At 47.0% G+C, this 26,730-nt stretch overlaps 1 protein-coding gene across 1 annotated transcript in view; it reads left to right on the plus strand.

Moving 5' to 3' along the window:
- Nucleotides 1-467: 467 nt before the first annotated feature.
- The window catches only part of MDGA1 (MAM domain containing glycosylphosphatidylinositol anchor 1), a 131,790-nt gene continuing 105,527 nt past the window's right edge, over nt 468-26,730 (plus strand). The window contains exons 1-7 of the mRNA XM_019548593.1: nt 468-570; nt 3,047-3,303; nt 6,818-6,992; nt 12,333-12,529; nt 16,936-17,068; nt 23,862-24,131; nt 24,572-24,901. Of these exons, the coding sequence (XP_019404138.1) occupies nt 468-570; nt 3,047-3,303; nt 6,818-6,992; nt 12,333-12,529; nt 16,936-17,068; nt 23,862-24,131; nt 24,572-24,901 (1,465 nt within the window). The remainder of the gene's footprint in view (nt 571-3,046; nt 3,304-6,817; nt 6,993-12,332; nt 12,530-16,935; nt 17,069-23,861; nt 24,132-24,571; nt 24,902-26,730) is intronic.

A 26,730-nucleotide genomic window follows, 5' to 3' on the forward strand; every position in this document is an offset into this window, starting at 1 on the left:
CGTTGTACCAGTATAAATAATGATGCTGGTAAAATTCTTCAAGTAGATAAGCCCATGAATAGAGTTGGAAGGCTGGAAAGGGTTAATGAGGGAAGCGGAACAAACAGAGCTGTGACCACTGTGGGGTATTAACCAAAGGCAGAAGAGCCAAAGAAGTCAGAAGACCTGGAGCTAGATAGATTGTACACCAAGCAGGGGGCAGCAGAGGAACTTAGGGAAATATTAAACTGGTAGCTACGGCAGCAGATAAAAATTCTGCTTCTCCATAGGGTGGCTGGAAATTAGTTTTACTGGTAAGGTCCTGTTTGCAGAGGGAGAATGGAGCTACCAGCAGGCAGACGACTCCTAGAGAAAAGCTAAAGAGAATTAAGAGTAGCTTAGCTGCTACTGCAAGCTAAAGAGCTCTGAGACAGGGGAGTCCACGGGAATGCAGGCAGCACAGGTCCAAAGGGAGAACACAGTGCGAGATGGGGTCTCAGCTTAATCAGCAGTGGAGATTCCTCCTGAATCTGAAATTGGGCACAGCCAGCATGATGTGCAGCATGATTAGGATAGAGCAGCCACTGGCAGGTATGGGGTGAGAGGTGGGGAAAGGGAACCCAGACCGGGAATAGCTCAGGAGGGGGCTGAAGCTCAATATGGAGGGGCCTTGGCAAAGGCAAGTACAAGAAGGCTATACATTTCTCTGCCCCTTTGCCCTTTGTCCAAGCCTCAGAACTGCCCTCCTCTAGCAAAGTGGGGGATAGCTTCTTTGTTAGATGTGTGGAGCTTCATTTGTGAACCACAAATGAAGCTCCACACCCTCCTGAGTGCCACGCAGATCCCTTTCCCCTGCCTGATCTGCTGCTTTACTTCCTGCTCTGTGCTTCCTGCCTAATCTGTTGCTCTGCTTTTTGTCCATGCCCTATTGCAGCTCTGCTGCTGGCCCCCTGCCTCCCCCACCCCCAGTCTGTTGTGTTCCACACACACGGGCTGCCTGTGCCACCTGTGGCCACCCTTGACCTAGCAAATACCACCTCCTCTCTGGCTTCCTTTTTCTCCCACCTCCTGACATGTTCAGTCAATTATAATCCTCCTTCCTTTGTCTGCTCCTTGTTCCAGTATTTTAGTGTTTAATGATGCTAAGCCTATTGTGAACACTATCTCAGGAGGTCTCTGCAGATGCTAAAAGCGAGGAAGGGGAGGAGGGGCAGAGATGAGTTTTGAGAGATACACTCTAATGTCATTCCAATAAATACATTGTCTCGATTAGTTCACAACAGTTTGGACAATAATACACGCTGATCCTGCCAATACATTGCTATTGAACTGGAAAGACTGAGGCGAGGAGTTGAGAGGGGCAGGAGGTCATCCAGCATCACAGCTTCTATGCAGCACCGGAGCCTGGGCCATTAATGTCTTCAATACAGCATCACGTTAGACAGGGGAACCAGGTACTAAAATGAACCTGTGATCCCTATGGGGACCTTCAGCTGTTATAATGGACCTTGTCACACATTACACTTAGGATGAGTTTTATTTAGACAGTAGTAAACATTACTGTGAGTTAGAAAGTTTCTGAGCAGTCACCCAGTGACACTTACTATGATCTAAATAAAACATGTCCTAAATGCTGCAGTGGTTGAAAACTCCTGTGCTCTGCAAGGTCTGGGACTGACTAACAGCTATTTGTCAGTGCCAGCCCCACAGGAAGTCCCCTGATTATATTACCTCCATGGAGCAGCTGAACATTAGTGCAACATGTGTTAGATAATATCATCTGAGGATACTCCTCATAGGAGAAATCTTAACTAAATGCTACGCTATGAGGGCACTTAGCATGTTTTACTGCTTGAATACTTGGACACTAAGGTAAGTGTCCTGTGCCCTTGCAAACCCTGTGCATAGTTTGGTGGGTTCATTAGCACTCTTTGCTTTCAGTCCTTTGCTTTTAAGGTTCCTGTGTGTTGAATTCCACTGGAGCAGTTAAGGCTGTGAATCTGAGTTAATCTGGAAGCACCACAGCTGGTGGTGGAGGTGCATCTCAGTGATACTCACCAGTGAACTAGCAGTTTCTAGACATACCTGGAGGTCTTTTTGTCCTTTGAAGTTGGACTACAGTTTTCTCCAAACTCAAGCATTGGTGTCCCATTGGGATGCACACACGACCATATGTAAGATGTCTCAGCCATGACTGCTTCCAGTAAATGAACGAGAGGCCTTATCATGTAGGTCTTTTTCAGACAGCTCTCATTATGTATCCACTCCTTATAAAAGCTGCTTTTGCTTAAGTTGATCAGGCCTGACTGGTAGGGGTTGACACAGGGCACGGGTAGCTTAGGGGACTGGTAGCAGGATAGGGAGCTTTTTGCCTGTGTATTGGGAAGAACTAAAAATCTTTCTTTCTTTATATTTTATTATTGTTCAATGGGTACTGGTGTCACCACTACCTGTGCAAGCTAGCTCCCCAACTCCTCTCCACTCCCCTACCCGCACCCCTACCCCAACCTCCTTGTTAGAGGCTCAGCAGAAAGTCAGAGAGTGGAGGAGCTGTAGAGAATGAAGTTCTCTCCCATCTAGAACAGGGCTTGAGTATGCTGGTACAAAACATGGGGGGACTGTGCATCTTCTATGTTCAGGGATGTAGGATATACTAGTAGTGCTTGTACAACTCCAGAACAGTTCAGAATGACTGGTTGATTAATTCTCACCATCCTTCTGCAAGGTGACATCCCTACTATCATTTCTGCTTTACAAAGGCAGAAACTAAGGCACAGAGCAGTCACAATTTGACCAGGATCACTCAGCTGGTCCCAGATCCCACTACAGTACTATTCCTCTCAAAGCTGGGAACTGAGCTCCCTGTCTTTGCAGAATTCCCTGTCCCTCACTGAGAGGCAGTGTGTTCTTAGCTTTTAGTCTCCAGATAATCCTCAGTTTCTTTCTCTAGGATTAAATTCATTTAAATGCAGACTGATGCCAGCAAGTCAGGAGAAGTGAGAAAACCCCAGTTTTCAGGCCAAGGATGCCTTTGAATCTTTAACATGCTGGCTTTCTCCTCCTGTAGTCCTTCAAGTCCACATTGCTTCTCAGGAGAGTGTCTGCAACTCTAACCACTCTGAGGACTTGGACTCTGCTTGCACTTTGCTGGTGTTCCCTTTTCTAATCCTTTCTCTTTCTTCAGCTCCAGCTCAGGCCCAGATCATCCATGCTGGGCAGGCATGTGTTGTAAAGGAAGATAACATCAGCGAGAGAGTGTATACCATCCGGGAAGGGGACACTCTGGTCCTGCAGTGTCTGGTCACAGGACACCCACGGCCACAGGTAACCTGTCACCCATGCCCCATGTGGTTTTCTGTCAGGATTATTCCTCCATGTCGAGGAGACACTGTGGGAGGCTTAAGTTAGGGATACAAACTTCCCCAACACCTTCATTCTCCTCTCTTTTTCTCTCCTGGCTTCCCAAGCAATGTCTGCAGCACTGGAGCAGCTGCACCATGAAGGAAAAAAAGGGCTTAAGCAGCAGGGGTGCTGGACCTGGCTGTAAGCAATCCCTGGAGCTGAAGTTGGCTGAGTGTGTACATCACCCCTAGTGGTTACAGCCAACAAAGGGGATAGAAGGCCTAGTAAGGCATAGCAAATGGAGATTCCCCTATAGATCACTTGACAGTGGCCTTTATTTCTGGAGCAGAAGGTTTTGAGGGGGTAATACTGGCTGTTTGCTGTCCACTAATATCTCAAGGGTCTCCCCAGTGCTTCTGGCATTGTTCAGTAGATAGAGCCCAAAAAGGCAGGTAGAACAGACTGAACTAAATACTCCATTTAATTCCGTGCAGTGTAGATAACCCTGTAGACTTTAATCTTCTCTCCTCAGAATAGTAAAGCTTGGATAAGGGTAGTGCAAGCTTCTCCTCTGCCCTTCACCATCAGAGAAGAAGAGCAGATGTGGGTACTTACCTATGGTGAACATCCCCAAGACCCACCAGCTTGTTTTGTACAGCAGCCAGCAAACAGGTGTCAGAGAATGGCAGTTTTTTATTGGTGGTGATTTGGATTGAATTCAGACCCATGACACAGATACAGCTTCACTTCAGGCCCAGGCTAGACTGCAGCTGCTCTGAATGAGCTTTAAACTTGCTAGCCTGGATGCTGGCTGTGTACCTGAGATGGCATGCAGCTGAAGTGAGGGAGCTTCTGGAGGGTTTGCCTAGGGTCCCTGAAAGCTTTGCAGCTCATGCTGAAACCCATATTGCTGCAGCTACACTGTTAACCAAGCTAGCTCATTTCAGCCCAGCTCAGATCTGTCTCCATGAGTGTCAGTCACACGTCTGGACTGGACCTGTAGAGATGAGAGTGCTGTGAGGAGATTCTGACTTAGTGGCTGGCATGCATCAATAAGCCCCAGAGCACTGCTGATATTGTGACTTAAACCAGGCCTTGGGTGCCAAAATAAACTGTCAGGAGCCTGTTATGCTGTGAATAAGCTTCTCCAGGAAAAGGACAAGAACAACTATGAGAAGTTCATCATTTCCCCCTGCACCCTTCTCAGGCTTTCAGTAGCTATGCCAGCTGTAGGCACTTGTTCAGATAAGCTATTGTTCAGTGTATGCCAATCACCCCTTCCCCAAATGAACTCACAAGGAGCTACTTGGCCCCCAAGAAAGGACAAAGGGAAGAGAGCAGCTCAGGCAAAACAATCTGAAACAGATTATACATCAACATTTATCCTACAGTTGAAATAAGGAGACAATCTGAGCCAGGAGTTTGAGGAACCAAGACACTTAACAGAGCTCTCTGGGCCACTGCAGAACACTGTGGAGGATTGCCTGGTCCACACACATGGGTATCCTGATCACAAACAGGTCATAGGCATGCAGAAAAGAAGCAGGGGAATGCCCAGGTGCCTAGGTACACACCATGTGGTGGAACACATGCTACTCATGGGCACTCTGGACCTGGGAGCATGACAGAGTATTGCTGTTTTGGGGGCGCACAGATACTAGTGGTGCATGCAAAACCATGGCACAGGCAGAGCCTCTGTGCTGGTGTGTAACACCAGCCCAAGGATGCACATGGGGCACTGCATTGTGTGCCCACAGAGACCAGGCACATGGAACCCCAGGTGATGTGTAGCAGGACACAGATCCATCTCTCCCTCTCCCCAGTCTCCCTGTTCTTACCATCTCTTCTCCCTTCCTTCTTGTGCTTTGTTTCTCTCCCCTCCCTTTCCCTTGTATGCCCTCTCTCCCCCCCACCCCCTCCCATTGCTCCAAATCAAAGCACTTCTCTTAACCTTTGTTTAACCTTTTCCCTTCCCGTCTTCCAGTTACTCATTAAAGCTTTAAAATGTGGCCAAAATATTTAAATGAGGTTGCAGTGAAAAGGCTGGGGAAAGATTAAAGAGCTGACTGAAGAGTCCTTGCAAACAAGAGACTCTGAGAAACTTTGGGGCCCCAAAACAATTTCATAATATACCTGCTGAGGCTAAATAAATCCATCACAGGGTGGCCATTAGCAGAGAAAATCAGCACAGTATGGAGCACTTAGAACTGGAATAAGCTGTACAGCTCTGTCCTCTCCAGAGCAACTGGCTCCAACCCAGTGACACGTCATTTGATGTAAAGGTCTGGCATGGACTGCTCAGTGTCCACTCTGCTGGGACGTTAGCCCTTCCTAGCCTGAGGTCTAGCTTGAGGACGTTAGTGAATGAAGGTTCTCTTGCTTCCCTCCAGTTGTTCAGTGATAACAAGTCACTGATTCTCAGTCCAGCCTCTAGCAGGGCAGGTGTCCACATTGGAGGAAGCTACCATCTGCTATTCCATACAGAGGTTGCCAAAAAGCAGATCAAGAAAACATAGAACAAATGAGCTGTGGTGTCTGCCCTTTCTTCCTGCTGGGACATGGGAAGCTTGCACTACTGCCAGCACTGTACCTTGTTATGGGCATAGGAAGGGGACTTGAGTCTATGGGGCACTTCTGTCCTGTCCCATGATTTACTGTGAAACAACATAAGACTCTGCACAGATCCCCCAAGCTGGGATATTTCAGACTAATCATGTAAAATAAGGGGAAACGTGCAAAACAGTCTGCAATCTGAAGGGCTCTTATTCTTCTTTGTTAATGCCTGTGCTACAAAAGGCTGGTTTATAAAAGTAGCAGACAGTGGGGGCTCCTCCAGAGAGAGGGGGACAACAGGCTAGCAGCAGCAGCAGCTATGCCTCTTACTTCGGAAGACAGATTAAATATCCCATTGCCCAGAGAGAGATGAAAAGGCACTGACTGAAGGATGATGAAAGCTTTGCAACCAAGTGCTTGCTGCCCATGCAGCCACACAGCTGCCTGCCCACATACACTCCCCTTGCACCCTCCAAGGACCCACACTGAAAGCCCCGTCTGTGCCAGCACTGAGCCAAATGGGTTTGGAGGAGGGTTTTACCTTGGTTAATTAAACAGAGCAGAGGGAGTGGGTAACTCCAAAACATGTTTGAGATAATGTGAATTTAGAGCAGAGATTGGGGAAAACACAGCGGGATGGAGAGAGTTGTTGCATTTGGTAAATAGGTGTGTAGGGGTCACCAGAGGGCCTGATGTACTGGAGTTAGTAACGGGCAGATGCAGCCGTCCAGTAGGGATTTATTAAGACTACTAAACTTGCATTGGATGCAGTGCATACTGCTGTGCCTCCATGTGGGGGAGAGAGGGGAGTGCCACCTTCTCAGGTGAGGGTCAAAAAGGTGAGCGCTGCTGTGATGAGATCTCAGGCCTGTACTCACGCCTTTGAGGTAGTCTGTGTACCCAATAGCTCTGTTTCTCTCTTCTGCTTGTTCCCTTGCTGCAGGTGAGGTGGACCAAAACCGCTGGCAGTGCCTCGGACAAATTCCAGGAGACGTCGGTGTTTAACGAGACCCTTCGGATTGAGAAGATCCAAAGGCTCCAGGGGGGCCGCTATTACTGTAAAGCAGAAAATGGGGTTGGGGTCCCTGCCATCAAGTCCATTCGAGTAGATGTGCAGTGTAAGTCGTTTAGTGGCGGCCCAGAGGTTCCCACAGTTCTACTGTGCTTATCTAACTGCTGGGCTAGCAGGGCTCTACATTAGCCTGGAACCATGCTCACCCACTCAGGTGCAAAGAGGCCAGCACATTAGATACAGAATTCACCTCCCCTGGGGTTTTAGACCCTTCTTAGGGAAAGGTAGTTTTTTCTGTTTAAGCCACTCTCAGGGAATGGACCCTAACACCTATCATCAGGAAGTCCTGGCAGTTGTCTGGGGTGCAGTGCTGCAAATGGCTTCGCTTGCCTTCCCTTGGTCTCCTTTCTGAAGCCAACCTACTTTGCCCCTCCAAAGTGGACCCACTGCAACTCTCTGGTATGCCCCAGGAACTAGTGCATTGATTCCAGTCATGCCTTCTCTGAAGCCCCATGGGAGTAGAGCACAGGATTCTGGGATGCATTTGAGAAGGCCAAGTAGTGAATGGGTAAAGATGAGTGGACCTGAGGATCCCTCAGTTGAAGCAACAAAGGAAGACAGCTGTATTAAAATTCCTCTGGCCTCGTGCTGCTCTGTCTGGGTCTCTCACACCTTGGAGCTTCCACTGGTATACTGTTCATCTTACCATGGACTCCAAAGTCTAAGGGCTTTCCATGTGGGAGTAATGCTTCTTTGTAAAGGTGCTGTGGCTGGAATTGAGGATGGGCTTATGTTTGTTCAGTACCTGCCTGTGGGAGAGAAGAAGTGCCTAGCCCTCAGCACAGTTTTGAAGGAGACGCATTAGGCAGAGACACTTTGCCTCAGGTCGAATAGCCAGGCATTAGAACTACACAGACTCCAGGCCCACTGCTGCCTTGTCCATTCATTGCCCATTGCTGCCAACTGATGTGGTCCCCTTCCAATCCTGGAGGCACCTAACGTGAGTCTTGGCTGACCTGGGTTCCGAAGGCCTAGCTAATAAAGGGTTTAAATGAAAGATGTGCCAAAACTCCTCAGGGGTGTGAGCATCCCCAGGCCTAGGGAAATTCAGGATACAGAGCTGTAGTTTATTACCAGCTTTAAGCCTAGTATGCCTGCTGCATTCTGCTCTGGTAATAGTTTCTATCTTCCTTCCTCACTTTGCCCCATTGCTTTACTTAATTAGGCTTAGGGTTGGGTATTTGACTAGTCAAATAAAGTTTGGTCAATTGACCGGTCAAATATGTGTCAAAAATTGTAAAAAAATTGCCAATAGGTCCAAATAATACACAGAAAAAGCATGAATTTTCCATTAAGAAATGTGTCAAAAAACAATAAATCCTATTTCTGTTAAGAAACCTTCAAAAAATAGTTTCTTGGTAAAAATTCTATAATTTTTGACAAGTCAAAAAATATGCAGTCTGTTGACCAGGCCTAAGTAGGGTAGAGTCAGGTGAGTACCTTGCTATTGGGAAGCTTTGAGGACACATTTTTCTTTCTGCAGCTCATGCCAGACTGACACCTTTGCTCTGAGGCTCCCCAAACTCACCTATGAATGCGTGGCTTGTCCTCCTTCCCCATCTCATGCCTATAATTCTGGCATATAATTGTCATCCCCTTCTCCACCACTCCCAAACACCCCAGCCATGTGTACAAGTTTTCTTGTACACCAAGTACACCATGTGTACTCAGTTTTCTTGGCCTTTGACCTAGCACCTTGCCAGGGCTCTTTGTCTTCAGGCGGGCAGCTAGTGGGAGAATGTCTCTTGATCTGAGTCTCTTTCTATGTTGTGGGAGGTCCCTTTACTTCTGCGGTGCAGTGTGGTATGAAGGTGATGTAGAGTCCTGCAGTTCCTCCTGCAGCTCTGACCTGTAGAACTGTGGGACCAATGGGGTGGCCAAAGGCTTTCTGATACTAACATCTACTCTGCAGATGGACTTGGTAATACACCTCCTTCCTATTTGCTTGTATTCTGGGAGAAGAGTCTGCTTTCTACCAGCATCTCTCTATACATGGGAGCAGAGAGGAAAGGCTTAGGGCAGTTGGTTGAGAGTTCACCAGACAGCTTTTATCTGGGTGATCCAGCAACTGAAACCAAACCCTTCTCTTTCTTCCCCTAAAACATGCTTGGAGGTAAGTAGTCACCAAGTAGTCACCTGCAGAACGGTGTAATGAAGATTGTGTGGGGAGCTCTATTAGGTACAGGGCATGCGCTTGGGGTTCCAAGGAGTCTACAGTAACCTGCAGCGAGGGACTATTGCTGGGGTGAGCCTTAGGTCAGAGTAAAGGTGGGTGGAGTTTGTTTGTTGAGTCAAGGTCAAGTGAACCTTGGGGACAGCAAAATATAAATACTTAATAGTTCAAATGCATCCCTGGTGTTACTCCCCTGAAGTCAAGGATTTGCATCAGAGAAACAGGTGAATTTGTGCCTGTCATACTTAGTTTGTTCGCAGCCTGGTCCTGAGGACAATTTCCCTCTGGGAGAAGGAAGCTTTGAAGTGGTGCAGAGACTGATTACCTGAAGAAGCTGAGTCAGATTGGAGGTTGGCATGTGCCTGTCCAGATTCCTGTTTTTAGAGCTCCCTGTCCTTTGATGTTAATTGAAATAAACTTTCCCTCAGGGAGAAAGAAAGGCAGTGGGCAGTTGAATTTCAGCTGTGACCAGTCAACCAGCTAGGTGGGCAGAAAGCATAGGTGGCAGAAGGCTGGAGCTAATGGGGCTTAGACCCCCCAACTTTTTGTGGTGGCTGGCAACAGCAGCAGCACCACAGCACTGCCATCCCGCAGTGCCCGGTGCCACTCAGCATGCAGCCACTCTTCCACTACCGCGCACAGCACCAGCGCATGCCGGCGGCCCTGCAATAGCCCTGTGGGAGGGAGGGGCAGGGGGTCAGGCAGGGCTCAGGCAGGACCCCCAAATAATATTTTCCTCCACTACTTATGGGCAGAAGAATTTAGGAAGCTGAAGTCACCAATACAGAGTTCCTATGTCTGGCCCAGCTAGGTTGGGATGCTGCTATTTGGATGTCCCTATGCTGAAGGAAGGGAATGGGAAAACAGGAAAAAGGATGAGGACATTTTAAAGACAGGTTGTCATTGAAACATCCCATTTAGTTGACTCAATAAGCCTAATCCATTCCTCATGCAATTCCACTAATTCATTGGCATTACTGTATACCAGGGATACATATGTATTCTTGGGCCTTATTTCAGCTCTTCTCAGGAGATTTAGATTAAAGACTGACAGCTATGGCAAGAGGAACCTGTGAGAAAAAGTCTAGGATTAAGAATTGGGAAGATGGCATTCTGCCCTCCCCTAGGGAGACCCTAGATGAAGAGGGACTGGGATTTCTGGGGAGCCTTGGACATTGGAGGAACTAGTCCTACTGTAATACTCGTTTGGCGTTCATCTGACAAAGCAATGATAGACTCAGAGTATTGGTAGTTGTAGGCCCCATCTTCTAACGTGTTGGGGAATAAAGGCAGTAACCAAAACGAGGAGGGAGGGTTGATAGAGCTCTGTCCAGGGTCCCAGGTGAAGGGGAAGGTTAAAGCAAAATTCAGCCAGACTTCCATGACTGAATGGAAATAATCTTTATAAAGAAGGGTAGTTTCTCTCTGTTTCTCTGCTGTCTTTCTCCTTACATCAGATCAATGTTCATCTAACGGCTTGGCTCATATCTGTAAGCCATGGCATGGTCAAGCTAACAAATCTCAGCTCCCATTATAAATACTGTCTTCCAAATATACACCTTGTTAAAATATGTAAATGGACTGGTCTGTGCATATGTCTCAGTGGGGAGAGTGTGCTGCTCAGATGATGCATTAACAGCAACTCATCTCTTTTTCTGTGGCCAGATTTCCAAATTTGCAAACATCTAAGCCAATATTTTAAAATCAAGTGACATGTAAGAACAGGAGGTGATGGGAACACATCCTCTCTCTTAATGGGCTCAGGGGATGGCAGAGATGGCATGAGTAATGCAGGCAATTAGCTTCAGCTTTAGTGATAGTTACCTCAGCTATTCACAGTTAAATTGGGGCCTGTTTATGATTCCTGTGACACTGAAGGGTATCCAGAGTCACTCTGCAGTGTTCAGTGGCCACCTTCCTCTCAAAAGGTGCACATCAAAGGGGAGGGGGCATCTGGACATGGGACATAAACTTACATTTAATCCCGGTAGTGATGCTGTTTGATATTCCTTCCTTGGTGTTCCCCAGCTTTTAGGAACCCCTTTGTATGAAGGGGCTCCATCTTCCCTGCCAGCTCCCATGCTAGACTTTCACTTGTTCAGCTCTCAAAACATGGAATACTATAGAAGAGGAGCACAGTTTGAGAAGCCTCTTTTCTAACAAGGAGGCTGCAGCTGGGGAATCCTATGCCATGTGCCTGCTGCTGCCAGCCTGAGATGGGGAGTTTACCAAGTGGCTCTACCTGCAGGACTCTTCCTTGTGGCTTAAATGTTTAAATAATGTTTCCTTGTGGCTTAAATGCTAATCACATTGGTGAGTGAGTCACGACTAGCAAGCTTCTGGTGCAGGGCGGGTAAGAAAAGGAGACTGGGGGGACAGCTTCCTTTGGGAGGGTAGAGACAAGGAGATAAGCTAATGGATAGAGCAAGGATATTTAATGTGAATGTTTAATGGGAAAGCAAGAGATGGGGAAAGGGGAGAGGGTTGGCTCACTTTTTAATAGGAAGAAGGGATTAGGGATACATTTAAATAGGAAGAGAGGCAGGGAGGAGGAGAAGGAAGAGAGAGGCGGCATCTGTGTTATACATCTCATGCTCCCATGGTGGATACCCCACCAGACCCTTTCTGCCCCTGAGGTGAGTCTCCAGCTCAGTCTGTTGCTGCTGTTACCATTCTGATTTTCTCTCCTGCATTAAGGTTTGTTTTATATTTATTTCCACTGTCTGGTCATTTCAAAGTAAAGGACTTAGCTCCAAGTTCCCATGGGGAATCTTTCAGGATTTGGGGAACAAATGTCACTGAGGTAAAAGGTGGGAGCAGAGGGAGACAAGGGTGTGGGGAAGGACTTTCTGGGTGTGGGAGTCCCTTTGGCCTGTTGACTGGGATGGAGAAGTGAGGCTCAGGGGTAAGTGAGCCAGCCTGGCCTAAAGTAGGTGCACTAGACAGTTGGTTCATCTTAGTGCTGTCTGAGGTCTGCAAATCAGGGCTTATTTCCTTTTCCTGGAGAATATTGATTTCTCCCATCAGTTTCCTTAAAATCTCAAGTAAAGTGGGCTTTTAACCTAATTGTTATGTAATTGTTCTCATTGGCTGCCTGATTCAGGGGCTCCCCACCTTGTCTCTCCCAATAAGTGCCACTGTCTGCCTGGCTGTGTGTGCCTGGCCTGACATTTTGGTAATGGCCACCTTGGGCTTGTCCTCCCTGCCTTCCAGATCTAGATGAGCCTGTTCTCACCATCCACCAAACCATCAGCGACGTGCGTGGCAGCTTCTACCAGGAGAAGACAGTTTTCCTCCGATGCACAGTCAACTCCAACCCACCAGCTCGCTTCATCTGGAAACGGGGAGCTGAGACACTCTCCCACAGCCAGGACAATGGGGTGGACATCTATGAGCCTCTCTACACACAGGTAAGAAATGCCACCCATGAGCAGATCTTGCTGTCAGCGTGCATTGGCACATCGCCCACTGGGGCCTGGACATGACCAGGGCTCAATATCTGGAGAGGATTCAGGAGGGCAGTGCTGGGGAGGGGGAAGTGGGTCTCCCCTCACAATATGTTACCTATGGTGGGAAAGATGTGCAGCATGAGGAGCCTTCCTAGATACCGATAGTGAAAGCCAAGGATGAAACATCAGGGAAGAGAGCCCAGAGTTCCTTGTCCCACCATGAGAATAGTGCCTGTGACTTTCAGGCTTTCTTGGAGATGGAGCCAGTTTAAGAAATTCCAGACAGGTTTGGTCATGTTTCTCACAGAGAGACATGGAGTTCAGTCCACAGGCCTCCAGCACTTTCCTTTGTCTTCCTCTCTCTCCAGGCCTGATTGTGCTTGCATTATTTCTGTGCTCCTCAGTGCTGTTCATAGACAGTAGATTATTCATTGAACTTTTAGCCCTTATTCCTTTTTAGAAACTGCTTATGAGCAGGCCAAGATTTTCAAGGCTGTGTCAGTTAGTTATTCATTTTGCTGGACGAAGAGTTTGTGCACACTACTTGGAAAAGTTGAGATTATTCTCTAAGTCTGTCGTATAATGGAGGCTATGTGGTTAAGGTCCTTTGCTATAGTTCAACAAGCATGCTACAGGCTGGCACCAAAGTCAACCCCTACTTGACTTGGATGTAAATGGATACTAGATCATTTGGCCTTGAGATTTGATGGTGGCTAAGCTGTGATGCTAGCCACATTGCTCCCAGGTGTGCTGCTGGGTGCAGAAACTGGTGTGCCATAACCATGGTAATTCATGGGCCACTGGACTTGGGAAGAACTGGTTGTCTTTGCCCCATGGTGTCATTCTGCTCCCTGATTGAGAGCTCAGCTCCAAGCTGCAGAAATAGAGAAGAATATTTCCTGTTCGAAAATTTGCAAAGATTCTGGTGGACTTGGTTGTGCTAAAAATGAAGAGCTTTTCAGAGTGGGAAGCAGTAGCACATGCAGTTCAAACACACATGTAGTCTTCCTCCCCTTCTCCTCTTCCTAGCATATAGGGCAAAACTCTAGATATTTTTCATGTGCTGCTTTTTCTCTTTATCTCCATGTTACCCCTTGAATCCTAATATGTTTCTTGTCAGTGACTGCAACCCAAGAGTGAGATGGGGAGGTTGTAGGCAATCTGCTTTTTGCTCTGGAAATCAAACCTGAAGTTCTGCTGTGTGTCGCAGAGCACCTTGGTGCGCTGCTCCTATAAAGAGGGGAGGTGAGTAGCAGGGCACTGAGACGCCTGCTACTTATGAAACAGTAAGTAAGGAGCCCAGCTGCGGGTTGCTAGGGCAACCGCTATGGGTCAGCTGACAGGAAGGGGCAGGGCCTGGCTCCTAGATAACTCCCAGGCTGAGGCCAGGCAGGCAGTTCCCTGCTAGCAGCCCTGGAGGAAGGAGCTCTGCTGGACTGAACAAAGAGGAGAGGCTAGATTGCTGGTATAGCTTTGAGACTGGGGGAAGGATAGAGCACCCCAGATATGGCAGGACTAATGTTATAGCCAAGCAGCTCCAATTTATGTTGTAGCCAAGAGGCTTGAGTTTCTGTTTACTGTTTACCACCAAAGGACTGGGTGAGGAGGTTGGAGGAGGCCTCATAGGGGCTCCACGGTAGCGTGGGGACCCCGGCGCCAGAGAGGGCGCAGTATTCGGGGGGTGCACTGACCTCCGCCCCAAGAAGGGGAGCGGAGAATTGGAGGCCAGGTAAAGCCAAGGCTGCCTGAGCCCTGCAGGAGGTTCAAGACCCCGAGGAGGAGATTCGGGGCCAGGCACAGCTATGGCCACCTGAGCCCCAAGGCTGCAGAAGCCGCAGAGCAAAGGGGCAGCGGGACAAGCCAGAGCGCCGGTGGGGCGCAGCTTGCGGGACAAGCCAGAGTGCTAGTGGGGTGCAGACAGTGAAACAGACCAAACAATGTCTGGTACATCAGCGAGGCTTGGGGCGTGGTACAGGGGTGGTTGGAGCCACGCATTGACCATAAGGCTGGGGTGCACGGAAACCCCATTGTAAGAACAAGATGAGTGCCAGCAGGAGAAAACCGTGTCCAAGAGGATGAAAGACAGCCTCCCTTTAATATTTAAGATCAAGACGTGGCGGGCAAGATTTTGAGGGTGCTTGAAGTAAACCTGGCATGGTAGGGGGCGCTAGGGGAGATCACGGCCGCTCTTAGGGCCCCACTCCATGACATTGTGGCTTTGAACGTTCCTCAGTAACTAACTGACTTCAATGCTTTTGACAAGGCAATTAGGCACCACAGGGAAGTGATGAGCTATGGGGAGATGTGAAAAGGCAATTTTGAAGGGGACCATTCCATCCCTTGCATCACTCTGCTAGCTTGAGTCCTGGAAGCTGGGCTCTGAGCAGACTCTGGCTTGGTTTGATTTTTGAGCCATGCCCCAGGCAAACTCTCAGTTTAACCAGGGCAGTGTTCATATTTTATTGAAACCCGTCTTTCCTGTATTCAGTGAAAACACTCAGCCAGAGGTAAAACAGAGAGGTTGAGGGAAAGAGAGCATGGCACTATGGGCCTGGGATACATAAAAAAGGGATGGATGTCATTGGCAGCTCCCTTGGCCCTGAGGCAAGGCTTTGTATTGTCCATTACAAAAATGGAAGTCCTTAGAAGAAGCCTCTTCTACCTTCTCAGTCTTTGCCTCTTCAGTGAAATCGTGGCTGAATATCAGAAGGAGCTGGCTAATGATAAGATCTGTTAGGCTGCGGAATAGTGTCCTCAAGATAAATGTTGCAGTTTAACTCCTGTTGGGGCTGTATTGGCATGTTACTGGCCAGGTATCATGTGGCTTCCTGTCAAGACCTGTCCTTGCTAGGATGGCTCATTCTTACCTGCCAGCTAGAGACAAAGTGGTAAAGGAGTGTGCTGTTTACACAGAGTCTTGTCTCACTTGTGATGATTGAAAGCTGGAATTGAGATTAGCCAAATTACAGTGGTGTAAAACTGTTATAAATTAGCTATTGTCTCAGATGCATAATGTATAGCAAAACACAGTTCAAGTTCTTTCTGTCAGGCCAGATAAAATGGTGTCAATGGCAGGTTTAGGTGAACATGTACATTAACAAATGATTGAAGTCTTAACAGTTTATGCTTTTATAAATGGATTTACAAACTGGGTTGGTACACATTTACACAGCCCTCACTGATCAATACATTGGCTGTGTGTGTAAATCATTACTTGGCTTGCACATTGTAAATGGCATTGTTCATGCAGCATAGCAACCAATTTCTGAGGAGGTGTTTTTCACACGAGTATCCGTCTCCTAGGTATTTATCATCTAATTCTCCCAGTTCAGATACTACTTGTTCATTGTATATTAGCGTGCCTGAGCTCTATGTCTTGTCCCATGCAATTGTTTTAAGAGGATTTGTCAAGATGATACCTTTCCACACGCTCAGATTTGTATTGAAAATTTGGCTAAAAGATACTTACACAAATACAAGGACGGAGATAAACTGTCGTATAAAGACATATGAGTTGCAGAGGGTACCAAACCACCTCAGAGCTTCCATAAGCATAGCTTATAAATATACATTTGCACAACCCATCTCTTGTTAATTTATCAGTGTTACTCTGGTTCTGCAGTATGCCAGTAATTGACAGAGTGCCAAGATCTGATCTAAGTTACACTAGGATAAAAAATCCGAGGTAACTCTATTAAAGTCTTTGTAGTTGCTGGATACATGCCAGTGTAAATGAGCTTCAAATCTAGAGCAAATGGATCAGAAAGGTTTGGACATTTCTTTGACTCTGTCTCTAAATTACCCTTTTTTCCTCTACTACAAATTTTTGCAGCTTAACTTTTGAGCATGCTGTATTTAGCTAGGCATTAAAGTTTAAGAGCCTGATCTGATCTTGCTTACCTTGACTTTACTACATGCGACTCCACGGATTCATCTGAGCTACTACTGATAGATCAGCATGAGGTCAGAATCCAGCCCTAAGCAGTTAAAGGCCCTTCAGGTTCTTGCAAGATGATCTTGACAGCAGTTGTCAAGAGATTATCTGTAAAACTGCTTGGTAATACTGTTGGGTTACACGGGCAATGTTGCTGCTTTTGTTTCTTTATTGTTAACCTCCATCCACTGAATAGAGGGGGGGATCTGAACCAATCCCTGCTGCTGGAAGTCTTACCATGGCCACTTTGTTGCTTCTTTAACAAAGGAATCAGGAATAATCCAGCGGAGTTCTGAGTCCTCGCACCTCCCATCAATTTTGATGAGAGTTGCAGGTAACTGGAATCTCTCAGAATCTCAGTTTTCAGCCAAATGCCGTGTGTGGCATGTCTGTTATTCTGTTTACTCTGCTTCTCTTCTTTCCAAACCCCCAGGGTGAAACCAAAGTCCTGAAGCTGAAGAATCTGAGGCCTCAGGATTATGCCAGTTATACCTGTCAGGTGTCTGTACGAAATGTCTGTGGCATCCCGGACAAGTCAATCACCTTCCAGCTCACTAACACGACAGGTAAGACAGTGGCAATAGAAATGCCTCCTAGCCCTCAGCCACCCCTGTTTGCTGAAGGGTGCTCATCCTTCCAGGGCCTGGTGAAGTAGAAACCTATCAAATGCCTACTACAGTTAGTGAGTGGTCTCTCATTGGTTTCCCATTGGTATTGTGTTAAGGCTGACTATGTAGAAACTTAGCATGTACCAGACAAAGAGCTGGAGCAGGGGGAGGTCCTAGAGGACTTGGAATTCAGCTCAGCTCTGTGCTCAGCTGCTGTCCTTGCCAGGACTGCTCTCTCTAAAACAATCTGTGTTCAGACACTGGGGATCTGCATAGCTTTTAGAATGGTCCTTTGTCAAACAAAAGCAACTTGCAGCTGGGCAATCTAGATCTGGGCAAACGCTGCAAGCAGGTTTCCACAAACACTCAATGGAATTTGAGCCTGGTTCATGCTTCAACCATACTCACTTTTCAGTGGCCTTCAGGCAGTCTGGTTCTACGGGTTGCTTGTGGCAAATGAACAGTGCTATCACACTTTCAGAAAACTAACTTTGCAACTGTGTTCCCTGGTGTTCGTGTTGTGAATGCCTGAGCAATTGTTCCTGTGGAGAACAGAATCAATACGGTGCCACTTGTCTGACCAGTCACGACTAATCAATATTTGCATATCACATATCAAATGCTTGCTGATACCTGGTCGCAACCAATAAATATAACAAGCCAAAAAAGGCCAAATAATGCAGTGAGTATTTTCATATAATGAATAAATGTCAGAGAATTGCTTTCTTGCTCTGGGGTATCTTGTGATCAGAAAAAAGGGCTAAACTAGGATATTGTACCAGTTTGAATAATTCACCTAGCTCTTATATCATACAAAGCCATATACATCCCTCATGTCATCTTTGTAGAATGAAAACAGAACATTGTTGATGTTGCCAGCTGTTGATGGGGTATTGTTAATACCGTACAAATTATGTTTATTGATTTAGCAGAACCAAAAGGCTCCAAAAGAAGTTGCATATTTTTATGTATAAATAATTAACTAATGAGGTGAAGAAAAGGAGATGCTTGGCTAAACACCAGAGGAAAAGCTCTCCTCACAGTGCGATCTCAGCACTTAGAGAACCCCTTAATGTGAGTTCTTTCAAGCTAGACCACAGAAGAACACTCACTGGAAGAAACAGTTCTGCTCTAGTCAAGGTGAAAGGGACTGCTTTTCTCTCTCCACCTTTTTATGTTCATATATATGAAGAATCAAAATTCCTTTTCATAATCACATTCCCCAGCCAAATACAAATAAAGCATCTTTCATTTCACTTTGACCCTTTATTGAGTGAGCAGGAAAGACATGTTTTCAAGCTAGTTAGATCTGATATCAATATTGTACTTTTTATGACTAGAACCATTCTGTTTCTTAGCCATCTACACCAACTCTGAATTTGGCCCACATAGTCCATGAGTGTCTCTCTTTTGCCAGATATAGATAATAAAGGAAAATTTATACCCAAATACCTAGTATGTATGCACGTGAATAATTGTTTTTAAATTCTCTTTTGTTGCATAGATCTTTTCATTCCCTCTTATGCTCATGAATTAATAACACCCTTAGCATTGCCTGTGTCCAGGATGCTGAACAGCTTTACTCATGATGCCTCTGCTTTTGCACCTGGAGAAAACCCAAGGGGCAGAGAGGTGCATGAAGATCAATCTTTTAAATATTTATAGGCCCAACTATTATGGACCTTTGTGGGGAAGTGATGGGTCAAGTCAGGCCAGGCTTGAAATTTTTCTCCTAGCTTGTTTGCTGTACTTCTGAGCCACTTTGCTTTGGCAGTACAAACAGCTACTAAGAGTCATTGTGGGGGTTGGACCATCTTTGGTGAGGCTGTGCTTTCTCCATCAGGGATTCCAGAGCTTGGACCTGAGACTCAGGATCTTGTTTTGTTTTTCTGCCATGACTCTTGGACAGAGTTATTTTGGGCAGCTGCTGACAGTTGTGGATACAGCCCAAGTGTCTGTACCAGCTATACATTCCTGTCTTCTCTGTGAAAAAAGTCTGTTTCTCCTGCTCCTACTCCTACTCCCCTCCATGTGCTGTGGTTCTGGAGTTCAGCACTCAGGCAGGGTAGAAGCACAGCCCTGCCTCAGGCCCAATTGTTACAGCCTGTGTTTTGGGCCCCAGCTCTGGTGGGGCGGGACTGACATTTTCTCCCTTGATTTCTGCAAAGTTAAGCCCAGCTGGTTAATTCTCCTGCAGTTTTACTGCAGCAAATTGGACTTCAAAGGGAATTGAAAGCGACTCTTTGTTTTTAATGGTCCCCTCGCTCCACAGCAGACTCTGCCAGCAGGTTTTCTGAGCCGAGAACAAAAGGAATTGCCACAGGTTACAAATAAATGAGATTCATCTCCTGCATAACAATGGCTACATATTCTTAACCTCCATCCACTGAACTGGGGGGGGGGTCTGAACCAATCCTGGCTCTCAGAAATGGGACTGGGTACATGCCGTTTAGCTGGAGCTCAGTTGCCTGGAGAGAGGGGCAGATAGCTGTTTCACAGCCTCCTTTTTTTTCTAGTGACACACACAAACAAGCTGCCCTGAGGCAGAGGCTGCCCCATCAGGTCACTTTTTGGACATTACTTTGCAAGGAACATGTCATCACTCAGCAGGATTCAAGCTATTAGGCCTGACCAAACACGTTCAGATAAAATAAAACAATGACCTGGAACTTTTGCCAGAACCTGAATGAGATCAAATTCGCAATCCCACACCTTCCTTCTTCCTGATTTCAAATCTGCACCCAGAATGCAAACTGATCTCAGCCTTCTTCCAGCCCAAGCCAGAGGAAGAAACTCCTAACCAAGAACAGATCAGTGCAGCTTCTGCCAGCTCAGCCAGTGACTGGCAACTAACTCAGCAGCTCAGCTCAGTGCCAGAGGGAGGCACATGCTATTCGGTATCAGCTGAACCAGACCAGAGGTCTCTTGGCCCAGGGCAGATGTTTGTAGCCTATGGGAAAGAGAGGCCCTTTCTTGTCTGGGTAGCTTGTAGGATTCATTCACTTAGGATGATGCGAGTCGTTATTCTACTGGGCCCCACTGAGCTGCAAACCCCCTCAGAGTAGTGTTACCATATTTCCATTTCCGAAAAAGAGACATCTGTCTAAGGGACACCTCACTTCATACCCACAAGCTGTGACCCTCACTCCCCTGCTCCCCCCAGCTCTTCTGGAGGGGACCTCCATCGGCCCCTGTCCCGACTGGGCTGGAACGCAATGACTGGTGGCTCCAACTTGTGTAGGTGGTGACAGAGCGAGTCCGGCCCCGGTGCACCCTACCCCCCAGACAGTCCCTAAGCCCTGACTCTCCAACCCACACTCCCCATAGACTTATCTTCATCCAGCTGCCAAGGCTGCTCCCACCATCCTGCCAGGCTGCATGCCTGCCACGTGTGTGTGCACGTGTAGATGCACGTGGTGCCCCCTGCCTCCAATTGCCCTCCCCCTGCTCCCACTAGTGGAGCAGAGCAAAATACCAGACATTTGTTCAGATTTCAAAAAAACTGCCCGGATGGAGATCAGAGGATCTAAAAAAAGGGCAAGTCCAGGAAAACCCAGATGTATGGTAACCCTACTTTAGAGCCTCAGGTTACTCTTGGCAGATTCACACATCCTCCTTCTGCTTCACCTCACATGCTGGATCTGAACTGTGTTTTCCAGAACTCCAGGGTGGGAAGGGCCCTCAAAGGACCTGACTTCCAGCCAGACCCCCCAAGATAACAAAGATCTCAACACCATGGGCTTTAAATTAGCCCGTAGAAAGGAGCAGCAGAAAGGAGTCACTCCTTCCAAATGAGGAACCTCTGCAGAGCTGACCAGGTGCTCCATGCACACATGACAAGGGGGCAGCACTGGTGTGAAAGACGTGGCCTGCCAGTGCGCTGAGCCAGCGTAGCAGTTGTTAAGTTGCTGCTAAGTTATGACATCTGCGCTGAGGAGAGAGCAGCCCTCCTCGCCTTGTTTGCATGGGCTGTAATTCAGTGATCCAACACAAACCCAGCACAGCTCATTAACACAGGGTCCAGGGAGAGGAGAGGCAGAAATAATGATGCTGTTAAATCAGGCTTCATGAATATGTAACAACATCTTATTTTGCATTATTATGGCTGTTACTTAAAGTGCACTCACCACCTTTGTATCAGGGATAGTTGATTGCTGGAGCAGGGGATGAAGCTGATGAACAGCTTGAGAGGGTCTTTCATGAGAGTAAATGGCAAATGAAGGAACAAGTGTTTGGGATCTGAGCTCTGGAAGGGAAGGAATGAAAGGAACCAGGTGCAAGGACCAGGTTATTCAGAAGTTGAGGCACTTGAGTCAGCCTGCAGGGCGAGCCTGGTGGATTGTCCCTTAAACCTGTAGAACAGTTTATCTGGTGGCAAGGCAGACTGTTTAGCAGGAGCTGCTGTGTGGGCTGCAGGATCAGTACTGACACTCAAAAGCACTGGTTTTCCACCCAGGGTCTGAGCTAGCAAGCATATAGCACGTGGGTGGCACGCAGAGTGCTCCTCTCAAGCCGGCTCTGAGAAACAGAGTATAATCTTGTGATCCAGGTTGTTGGGATACAGCGTGAAGGAAGACATGACTCCGCAGCTCCTTCCTAGGACAGTCTCCCTCTCTGTCTTCTGTTATTTGTTGCTTCTTCATATGGTTGCTGGAAGGCCTGTTGTCCTCTTTGTCCCTTTCCCTCCCTTTGTGGGGTTTGGCTGGTGGGAGGCTCTTTTCCTTCTCCTCCCTCTGTGCTTCCTTGACTTGTAGGAATCTCCTTGCCCTACTCTTATTCCCTGCCAAAGACCTACTGTTTTAAATGCAGCTTCACTCAGCTCTATATCCAACTGCTCCCCAGTGGGCACTGCAGCTTCCAAAATGCTGAAACTGTTTAGAGTACAGCTTGGTAAGCCCATCTGGGACTGTGAGCAGGAATATGAAACTTCCTCCAGCATGCCTAGACATGGCTGTTTCTCCTGAAACTGAGACCAGGCTGGATGCAGGTGGTGCCAGAAATCTCATGATCGGAGAGTCTGTTCTTGTGAGACTTCTCCTCAAACTCATGCAGAGATGGAAGATGAAGGCAAGGTTCAAAGCATCATCTGAACTTGGGGGTGCTCTTTGAATCTGTGCATTAAATGGATACCCTCGTGGTGGTGCATTTGCAGGGAGGGAATGAGAAAGAGAGCGCATCCTGTCTTCTCAGAAGCTAAGACAAGCTGGCATCTGGGGCAGGTTTTTAGCTCTGGGTGTGCTTTCCTTATCTCATTTAAGTCTGATGTACACAAAGTTCCAGTTAATGCCTTGAAAAAGGTCAGTCTCCCAGGAGCAGTTGTGGGGTTTTTTGTTTTGTTTGGGGTTTTTTGCACATCAGCAAGGAAGGGCTTTGTCTGCTGGTCCAAACAAGCTGTCCCTCTCACCTAACAAACCTGTTCCTGACAGAACCATCCCTAACATTTCCAAGTCCTATTGGCTGGACTTAACTAACACTTGGTAGCCCTGCTTGATCTAACTTGTCTGTGTGTGGCTTAATTCTTTAGCTCAGTTCTGAAGCAGGTCCAGGTTAAGCTAGCCTGTGATAACTAAACCCAGCCCCTTTTGCATTTAGGACAAAGCCCTCGTAAAAATGTGTGCATGCATGTGTCTGTCATTCCAATCTAGGAGTCCCACTAATGTCGTAAGTGTGGATGCCTGGGTCAGTGTGAAGGGTAACTGTTTTATAATTTCTTCTATTTGAGATAGACTTTGGCTTGCATGGTCATACATGAATCACCATGGGAGTAATTGTCTAAATTCTCCACTTAACTATTGTAAGCACCAGGTTTTCTGTTGACTTCAAGGAACCTTGGATCAGGCCATGAATCACTGAGCCCAGGACCTGATGAGTTGGCTGCAACTTAATATGACCTATTTCACTGAATCTCTTGCTTTCATATCTTTCTTTCCCCACCTCAGTCCCAGGTGTACTGTTTCTGTAGAGGGATGGGAACATTTGGTGTGATTCACGCAACCATGTTTCAGCAAAGGCCCAAACAGGGAGCCACAGTGTAACCAGCTGAGTTCTTACTCCATCTTTATGTACACAGGTCTTGATTAAAGGCAGAGGAGACTACTTAAGAGTGAGCAAAAGAAGCTGGTGTGTGTGCAGAGCAGTTTAATAGAGTTACTGTGAGATTAAACTGTGTGCACCCCCTAAATTCTCCATTTTTCTGTCACTTTGCTGGATTGTGTTTAGAGTTTCTGGGATCAGAGCAACTGGAACCAGCAAACTTTAGGTTTTGATTTTCCCCTGTCTCTCACCATATTTTGCCATTTGTAGCTGTGCAAAATGGGTACAAAGTGCTGCTTTGATGATGGGAGATTTGAACCCTAGAACCATGACAGTGAAAGGACCTGGCTTAAATGTTCTTACAATGTGTTATGTCAATGGGACCTAACTGACCATGTAGCTTGACTGAAACTTTGTACTGCTCAGGGCCTTTGGACTTTCAGTTTTGAGTCTCTTTGAAGTCCTGTCTACACTACACTTCTTAATAATATGATAACAAGATCCTCTGACTTGGTTAGAGGCGTATGGAGTGGCTGACCTCTCAGATAGACACTGGGCAATATTAACAACCTCATGGGCATTCCAAACTCACTCCGACTGGTCTTCTTTTGCCCAGAATAAACTGAGAATCTTTCAGTTTGTATAAATCATTGGAATTAACTCAGGCACAGCATACTTCTCTTCAGAGTTCATTAGTGTCTCCACTTCTTTCTTCCAGCCCCACCAGCTCTGAAGCTATCAGTCAATGAGACCCTGGTGGTGAACCCTGGAGATAACATCACTATTCAGTGCTCCCTCACTGGTGGTGACCCACTGCCTGAGGTGGTCTGGTCTCACTCACCCAGTCCTATGCCTCAAAACAGCCTTGTTCAAGGAGGCAATCTCACCATCTGGAGGATCCGTGTGGAAGATTCAGGTTATTATAATTGCACGGCCATCAACAACGTGGGAAACCCAGCCAAGAAGACAGTGAACCTGCTGGTGCGATGTACGTCCTTTCATAGCATGCACTTTCAGGGAAGGGAGCCAGGGTTCCCAGTCCTCTTACTTGTATTCAGTTATATGTCGGGTTTAACTCAGCAGAGGGTTGGTATGGAGGTACAATACTTGTTGCCCCACCTACAGCTTTGCTAATACCTGTCACTCCTGACTTTCAGCATATGCTGCTATTCCAGCCTTTGGCTCCCCACAGAATTGTTGGTGCCCTCTGATTGTGACATGCAGTGCCAATCAGGCCTTGAAAACAGGGGGGCTGTTACCTCCCAGGGGATCCCATTTGGGCAAAGGGTTGGGGGATCTCTTTATCCGGAGTGTGTGGGGCCACTGCTTGCTCTGGGGGCAAGGAGTAGCTGTCCCACATATGTATGTCCTTTGAGAATGGGCCCTGTTTGCCTTCACTAACTGGCTTTGCACTTGTATTGACCCCAGCCATGAAGAATGTCACGTTCCAGATCACACCTGATGTGATCAAAGAGAGTGAGAGCATCCAGCTAGGGCAGGACCTGAAGCTTTCCTGCCATGTGGATGCTGTCCCCCAGGAGAAGGTTTTCTACTTCTGGTACAAGAACGGAAAGCCAGCCAGGATGTCAGACCGACTGCTCATCACCAGGAATGATCCTGAGCTCCCACCAGTGACTAGCAGCATGGAGATCATAGACTTGCGCTTTAGTGACTATGGCACATATTTGTGTGTGGCGTCCTTCCAGGGTGCACCCATTCCTGACCTCAGCGTTGAAGTGAACATCTCTTCAGAAACAGGTGAGCCTCTTCCATGGAGGCCTCTGGCTGTGAGGGAATTGGGCATGGGGCATGATGTAGGTCAGCATCACAAAAACAATTTGTCTCCTCTCTGGGCTTTTGAAGACCCTCAAATGGACATTGAATTCAAGATAATATCATGGGGTTTAGTAGTGGCATGGGATTGCTAGTTATGTCTGTGCTGTGTGATTTGTAATATCCCAAGAAGATCCCCTGCCCATGTTTCTACCTAGGAATGGACAAGTGTGCATTTGGAAACACCCAACTGAAGCCCAGTCCAAGCCAACTTATATAACCTGAGGCTTAAAGAAGCCCCTGGCCAAGGGTTTATCAGGAAGGCAGACAAGGGGGTGAGACTTTATCAAATTTTCAAAGGTCATGGTAGGTGAGGGGATCCCACCTCTTGGCCTTTGCTTATAAGAGAACCTTAGTCTTTGCCCAAGTTGGAGATGGAATGTCCCAGTCTGCAACCATGACAGTGCATGGAAGGACCTGTTTCATATAGTGCTTCATTCTCTGAATGCTGATTATGCTAAACACAGTCTGAAGAGTGCCTCTTCAATACTTCCTACAGGCACCCAGATGTAACACCTCTCATTCTCTTTTCCATTCCTTAAGGGAAATGCCAAAACTCTCCTGTTGACTTTCAGTGGGGGCAGGATCAAGCCCTAAGTGTGTCAGTCGCTTCTGTAGTGTGACACAGAACACAGAGGATCAGGTCTTCTCTTGTTCTCCTAGCAAGCTGTTGGGTCACATTCTGCTCTCCATTGCATCAGTGCAGTCCCAGTGTCTTCACTGGGGATCACACTGGTGTGGCTGGGTTCTAGGCTAGGAACTAAATGGTAAGTGAGTATGAGGAAAATCAGCAGGCAGTAGAATATGTCTTGATGTTCTAAATGACTACAAGGAATTTCTGAAAACCTTAGCATGTTTCACTCTTCCCAGTCCTGTCCATGAACTAAGTAGCTCCTTACCCTGTTTATACCCTTAGCAGGAAGAGCTGGAATTGCCTTATGATATTTTGAAAACCTCTGATTCTCCACAAAAAATCCCTAGCAATCTAATTTGTAAAGAAATTCCCCAACGTTGTTGAATAATATGGACCCTGAGGATTTCCCTTGGTCAGGGCTTTTCAGCATTAGTTAATGAGATTAACTAATTCACATGCCCGGCTGCCCTGGAAGGCAGGGGAATAATATCAACCGTGTTGTACATAGGATGGCCATCATAGAGGACATTCTGGTTTGCTATACTCTGTCCTCTGTCCTCTGTTGATATGAAACCCAACATCTATATGTCCTCTATTTTCCTCTTCAAGAGAAAAACAGAGGACGTAAAGGCATCTGGTTTTGTATCAATAGAGGACACAGGACCTCTATGATGGCCACCAGGGGACCTGAGGAATAAAACATGAAATAATTGGCTCAAAGTCTACTAGCAAGTCAATGGCAGAGCTGGGGACAGATCCAGCTCTCCTTATCCCCAGAGGCCATGGCCTTCTTTCTTTTCCAGAAAACAGTAGGTAGTAGAAAGCAGTCATATATAAGATCATGATGCTACACCCCTTTCCTCCCAAATCAAGGTATGACAGGACCTGTTGGCACACATATTGGGAACCTATTGGGAAAACACCCACTAGGAAGTAACTGTGATGGGACAAAGTTGTCACTACTTCCTTTCTGCCAGTGATAAGCATAAGGTGCTGGCACAGTCCACAATATGGGTGATGCTGGCTGGGAAGGAACCATGACAGGGCAATGGAGAAAGGTGGCATTTTAGAGCATTTGTTCAACAGTGTCATCAGCACTCCCTCAGGATGAACCTCCCTA

This window comes from Crocodylus porosus, unplaced genomic scaffold (assembly GCF_001723895.1).
Source record: "Crocodylus porosus isolate Cpor-Errol unplaced genomic scaffold, CroPor_comp1, whole genome shotgun sequence".
Classification (NCBI taxonomy): Eukaryota; Metazoa; Chordata; order Crocodylia; family Crocodylidae; genus Crocodylus; species Crocodylus porosus.